We start from the raw sequence: 6,154 nt of genomic DNA, 5'->3' as shown, positions 1-6,154 counted from the left end.
ACAGAGAGGGGAAGTAATGGGAGAAATGGGAAGGGAAAAAAGGCAGGGAGCGGACCGGAGGGGCAGCTGGTCAGAACTTTCAAGTCTTGCCTTTTCTGAGAAGTGTGTGTTGTGGCTGTTTCTTGAAATTCAATGACTCAAAACATTGACAGCAAATGCCTGTGTGGTTATTTATATTATATATCTGTAATAGAATATGTGGGCTTCCTCAGTTTAGGTCTGGGCTGTGTTTATTTAAACACACCAAAATCCTGCGGGTGTCCCCAAGGAGTGTCAGATCACCCCAGAAGCTCTCTTACAGCCGGGGCTTCCGGAGCAGAGTCTTGCTGAGGTCTTTGACCTCCTCAGGGCTGTTGACGCGCTCATAGCCAAGCACCGCCATGGGCTGATAGCAAAACTCCTCCACCTGTTTGATCTGCTGGAAGGTGAGGGCGGTCCGCCAGGCATTGGCAGCCTGCGTGGCATTGCGGGCAGACACCACGAAGGGCTTGGAGGAGGAGCCCGAGCCACTAGTCATGTTCAGAGCAAATTGCTCCATCTCGGGACTTACCAGCAGACCCACGAAATCATATACCCTCCTAAGAGTCTTGACAGGGTCTCCCACCAGGTCCTCGTACCGCACCACCAGGTAGTGGCCCTGCAGCCAGTCAGGGGGCTGCAGGGCTGTCTGTAGCGTCTTGGCCATGCTGTTGCATATGACCTCCATGGCTCCGAGTGCATGGTAGTCAGCTGGACCACTCATGCTCTCCTTCTTAGCGCCCAGCTTATGGCCTGCGGCCTCCAGAAAGGGCATGCGGTGGGCACGTGGGTCCCGGCTACGCACCACCTGCAGGCTCTCTCGGATGAGGCCGTGGCGTGAGCGGATTCTCGAGCTGGCCACCGCGCGGGGATCGCGAACCAGGTGGATGACCTTGAGGTCCAGGGCCGGGTCTCTCAGCAGTGGCGCCAATACAGCCACATCAAAGACCCGTACACCCTTGATGACAAGTGTGTGGTACTTTCGGCACTCCTCTTCGAATCGGGCCAGGCGCTGCGGTGGGCACTTCTTGCACACACGGTCGTCCACGAGCCCCACGACTTCCTTACGATAGGCGGGACAGAGGGGCGACGAACATACCACCTTGTTGGTGGCTGCACCGAAGATGCCCAAAGTGGTGAGGTTGCGCCCCCCGCTGCCTGCGGGGCTGTACAACTGGAAGACAGAGAGGTCGCAACGATAAAGAGCGCTCAGCATGTCCCGAGCCGCCCCCTGGAGGGAAACGGCATCCCCTGGGTACAGCTTTTGCCACACGTGCCACACTGGCTCGTAAAGAAAGAACACCTCGGGGTTCTGGTTGAAAAGCTCGCCGAAAAAAGACGAGCCTGAGCGCCATGTGGTGAACACATACACCAGCTGTCGCTTGTCCCCACTACCCCCGCCGCCCCGGCTGCCATTGCCCGGAGGGGCCGCGACTCCTGAAGCGCCAGCCGCGATGGCGTTAGCTGGCGAGTGGTACGGAGTGCGGAGGTCAAAGCGAGTGTGCGCTCGGGGCGGCGCTGCTGGAGGCGAACCAGGACGCCCCCAGCCGCCCCCCGCCGCGGCGCCCAGCGGCCCGTCGGGGCTGCACTGCTGCAGCGGCTCCTTGTGCCACTTGTAGTCCAGGAGGTTGAGCATGGTGAGCACCAGCAGCAGCGCATAGCCAGCGCACAGCACCAGAGCCTTTCTGCGGAACACCTTCATGCCGAGCGGAGACGCGGGCCAGTGGCGACCCGGTCGTCGGGGCCACGGCGGGAGCAGGGCGCGCGGCGCGGTGGTGGGCGGCGCAGCCGGGAGCAGTCGGGGAGGCGTGCCCGAGGGCTGGGCTCGAGGCGGGCCACGGCTCATCACAGGCACAGTCCCGGCCGGCGGCGCGGCGGAGGTGGCCCTGCAGCCCGGGCTAGGGACGCAGCGAACCAGCTGCGAGCGCGGGAGCTGGGGCCGCTGCTGCGAGGCTGGCGCAGCGGCAGCGGCGTCTGGTCCCCGGCACCCGGAGCTGGCTCTCCCATGGCAGCGGCTCCGGGAAGGACCTGCGAAAGGAAATGGAGTGAGCGGGTGCACCCCAGTCTTCCTCCTAGCTCCCCACCCTTGCCTAAATAAAGTCTGGGGTCTGGTCCGGTCCCCAGCTCACCTGGAGCCGCGGGCGTGCCCCAGAGAGGCCGGGATCACCGCCCACTGGTTTGTCCGGCTATCACTCGTTCTTCGATTTCTCACTCGCTCTCTCCCGACGCGGGTCCCCGAATCTTAGATGGGCCACAGGACTCACTGGCCCTCGGCAGCCGAAGTCCTGAGCAGAGTTCCGGGCAGTGGGCGTCCCGCGCGCGGCTCGGGAAAGGAAACTTTCACCCGGCCCAGCGCCCAGCTCTGCGCTCTGTCGATTGCCCGGCGCGTCCTGGCTCCAACGGCGTCTCCACCGCTCTCTTGAGACCGCAGCTTTCCTCCCTCGCCCGCGCACCGCGCTCCTGGGGGCGAAGCCGACTGGGGGTGGCAGAGGGAGGGGGCTTACACAGGACCCGTTTCCTGGCACATCGGCTCTGCCTCTCTCGCTCTCGGCCTCGGCGCCGTTAATCTTCCCCGCGCTCTGGTGGCAGCGGCGTACGGAGAGCAACGCGACCCTGCAACGGCCGCGGTGGCTTCTTCCATCATCCAGAGAATGCCCGGACGGGCAACGCCGGCGGCCCCCGCCGCTCCGCAGCCTCTGGACTGGCCCTGAAGGATCCTGCACGCACACCTCTGGGCAAAGGAGCCCGGGTCCGCACCGCTACCCTGACCACCCTACCCTTAGCACCACCTCGACCCCGGGCCCTAGCCGCTTCTGACAACAAGGTATCGGAGCAGAAGAGACGCCGCTGCCGCCGCCAAGTGAAAGCGGCTCCGGGGAGGATGCTGCTACCCGACTCCCCCTACGCCTAGCGAGCGGCTGCAACGCGCTCAAGCCAGCCTCTGCGCGGCTCTTGCCAGCCGGCTCCGGGTTGGTGAGCGCGGCCGTCTGTCCTCGAGGCTCCTCCTCTTCACTGCGCAGCCCTCCCCCTCCGCCCGCCCCGCGCCCTCCCCTTATTGCTCCCTGTGCCTTCTCCTCTCACAGCTCGCTTCTCCTGCCGCTCCCGCCGCCTCCACTTTAAGGGATTGAAATGTGGATCTCAGTCTACAGCGGCGCCTCTCAGGTCTCTCTTGGAGGAGGGCGTAGCTCTTCATGCGCAAAGCGTGCGAGGGGCGGACGTGGGGTTCGGAGCTCTCAGCGCCTCCAGCTGACATATGGATTCTGCTTCTCGCCGAACTCGGCCTCCTGTTTTTTGCGCACGGAGTTAGTGATAAAGTTTGGGCAGAAATCCCAGCGACCTTCCGCTCCGCTCTCCTCCAACACTCGGCGCAGCCTGACTTTTCCGAAGCTGAGGACTCATCCGCGCTTGTAGCGCTCCAAGAACTCGGAGCGCGTACTTCTCAATCCTGGCTTGCTTGTCCCAGTTGCCTGTGGTTTTTTTCTTCTCGGAGGAAGTAATAAATCTTTCTGACCTTGGGGTCAAAGAAGACGCTTCAGTTTTCCGGGATGTGTGCCTCAGGGTGTCTTCACCGGGCTTAACTTGATCTATGGTCAGGGCCTGTCCGGTTTTATTAGCCTCCCTCTCCCCCACACCGCACCCCTACAGATCTTCCTACAGCACCTCTAATAATGATGCTTCCGTTGCGATTGGCGTCCTCGGAATCTGGATAGGGTAGATAGACTGTTCTAATTTACAATAAAATACTTGCCCTACTTCTTGGTTTTACAGATGAGATCAAAGGAATTGACCCCAAAAAAAACACTGTTACTGGAAAAGCCTAGGGCTGGTAGCGTAGTGGTTACGAATCGGGCTGCGAACCGCAAGGTCAGCAGTTCGAAACTACAAGCTGCTCCGCGGCAGAAAGATGAGGTTTCTGCTCCTGTAAAGATTTACAGCCTCGGAAACCCTGTACAGGGTCGCTATGAGTCGGAACCGACTCCACGGCACATAACAACAAAGGGCTGGTTTACCTACTACTTTCCATCCCTCTGTCTGTCTCTGTCTCTCTGAATTAAGGGAACCAAGAACACCACGCCATAGCTTCAACTTCATTTGTAAAAGGACACAATTACATTGCCTCGAATATTGAACCAGGCATTAAAGTGCCCAGACGGGTGATTAAATTTACAAATTCAGGCCTGCATCACAGAGGTAGGGGCAAACAGAGCCCTGAGGAAAACAACACCTATGGCAATTAAATTGTTGAATGATCTCTCAAAACTAGCTGTGGAAAGTGCAGTGGCCAATAGAAATTGCTCCTTGCCCGCCCCCCCCCCCCAGGGGTGGTGAACCGCCCTTTCTAGTGGCATCCAGGGTACATCAAAGGCAGATTAGAAAAAGAACTAGGAACTGCTATCTATGTCTATCTATATTTTGTTGTTGTACTTGTCATGGAGTCGGTTTGTGACTTTGTATAGAGTTTCCAAGGTTTTAAGTCTTATGCGGGAAAGCGTCATCTTTCTCTCGCTCAGAATGCTTGGTGGATTCAGACTGCTGACTTTGTGGTACACAGTCCAGTGCTTATGTTGTAGAGCCACCACACTCCCTATCTATAGTTATGTCTCTATGCACTTAACAACAATGACAATGTATGTCTATGTCTATATCTGTTGTTGTTGTTAAGTGCTGTTGAGTCACTGCCGACTCATTGGAACCCTGTATAGGTTTTCCGATAAGGGACTACTGAGTTTGAACTGCAATCCTTGCAGTTCAAACCGACCTTGTGGTACAATGCTTATCCTACAGAGCCACACCAGGACTCCATGTTAATATCTCTATATCTGTATCTATCTCTGGCACTCAGTAGCCCTGCATATATTCAGTGGTATCTTAGAAATAAACGTACTTAACAATCTGAGAAGAAATAAGTTTTACACACATATCCCAAACAGCAAAGATCCAATAGTAAGAGGACAATGACTGCAACAAAATATTTTAACTGTATCTGGTGATGTATGATGGAAAATAAAGGTCTAGTCACTTAAGAATACTTGCAAATTTTTATCTTTTGTTTTTGTTGTTGTTAGGTGCCATAGCGATGCTATATAAGGTTTCCAAGGTTTTAAATCTTCATGGACGCAGAAAGCCTCACCTTACTCCGATGGAGCAGCTGGTGGACTCAAACTGCCCACCTTGCGGTTCTTAGTCCAGTGCTTACCCTATACTTCCTTAATTCCAAACTGTGAGCCAACAGACAAAGAAGTCTTCCCCTAGAGCTAGTGCCTAAATTTGGCCTTCTAGCCTCCTAAACTGTGGGAGCCCCACACGTCTGTCAGTTTGTCATACCATGATGGCTTGCTTGTTGCTGTGATGTTGGAAACTATGACACTGGTGTCTCAAATACCAGCAGGGTCACCCATGGTAGACATGTGGCAGTGGCGCTTTAATACTAAGGACAGACTAGAAAAAAGGAATAGGCAGTCACTTTTGAGGGGCTGTTGTTATTAAGTGCTGTCAAGTCGGTCTCAACTGATAGCAAGCTTGAACTGCAGACCTTGCAGTTCAAACTGAACTTGCAATCCAGTGCATTAACCCAGTGCCACCCCAGGACTCCTTTGAGGGATTAGCCCCTTAAAATCTTATGAATAGCAGTGAAACATGGTCTGATACAGTGCCAGAAGATGAACCCCTCAGGTTGGAAGACACGCAGAATTTAACTGAGGGAAAGCTTCCTCAGTAGACTAGACCTTAATGATATGGGTGGAGCAACGCTTTCAAGACTTCCATTTGCTAATAGGGTATGACACAAAATGAGAAGAAACAGCTGCAAACATCCATTAATAATTGGAGCATAGAATGCAGGAAGTACAAATCTAGGAAAATCGGTTGATGTCAAAAATGAAATGGAATACATATATTCTCATATTCTAGGAATAAAATGGAGTCCTGGTGTGGTATTGTAGGCTAATGTGTCAGACTGCAAAGTCAGTTTGAACTGCAAGGTCAGTGGTTCAAGCTCACCAGCTGTTCCTTGGAAACCCTATACAGGGTGGCTGTAGGTCGGAATTGACTTAACGATACTTAACAACAACAAGTTGTTAACGGGTATTGGTCATTTTGAATCAGTCAATCGTATGGTTTACTATGCTGGAAATGA

General features: G+C 55.0%; 1 protein-coding gene across 1 annotated transcript; it reads right to left on the bottom strand.

Annotated features, from left to right (window-relative positions):
• Window positions 1-279: 279 nt before the first annotated feature.
• On the bottom strand, window positions 280-1,877 carry CHST2 (carbohydrate (N-acetylglucosamine-6-O) sulfotransferase 2). Its single transcript, XM_006869861.1, has one exon. The coding sequence runs from the start codon at window positions 1,862-1,864 to the stop codon at window positions 296-298; it is 1,569 nt and encodes a 522-aa protein (XP_006869923.1). The 5' UTR covers window positions 1,865-1,877; the 3' UTR covers window positions 280-295.
• Between the last annotated feature and the right edge of the window lie 4,277 nt (window positions 1,878-6,154).

Source organism: Chrysochloris asiatica, unplaced genomic scaffold (assembly GCF_000296735.1).
Source record: "Chrysochloris asiatica unplaced genomic scaffold, ChrAsi1.0 scaffold00136, whole genome shotgun sequence".
NCBI classification, from domain to species: Eukaryota; Metazoa; Chordata; class Mammalia; order Afrosoricida; family Chrysochloridae; genus Chrysochloris; species Chrysochloris asiatica.
The sequence above is the reverse complement of the archived record's forward strand: the minus strand, read 5'-3'. Positions and strand labels throughout refer to the sequence as shown.

Excerpts from the sequence above, each read along its gene's own strand:
- CHST2 (XM_006869861.1), bottom strand. The coding sequence starts at position 1,864 with ATGAGCCGTGGCCCGCCTCGAGCCCAGCCCTCGGGCACGCCTCCCCGA.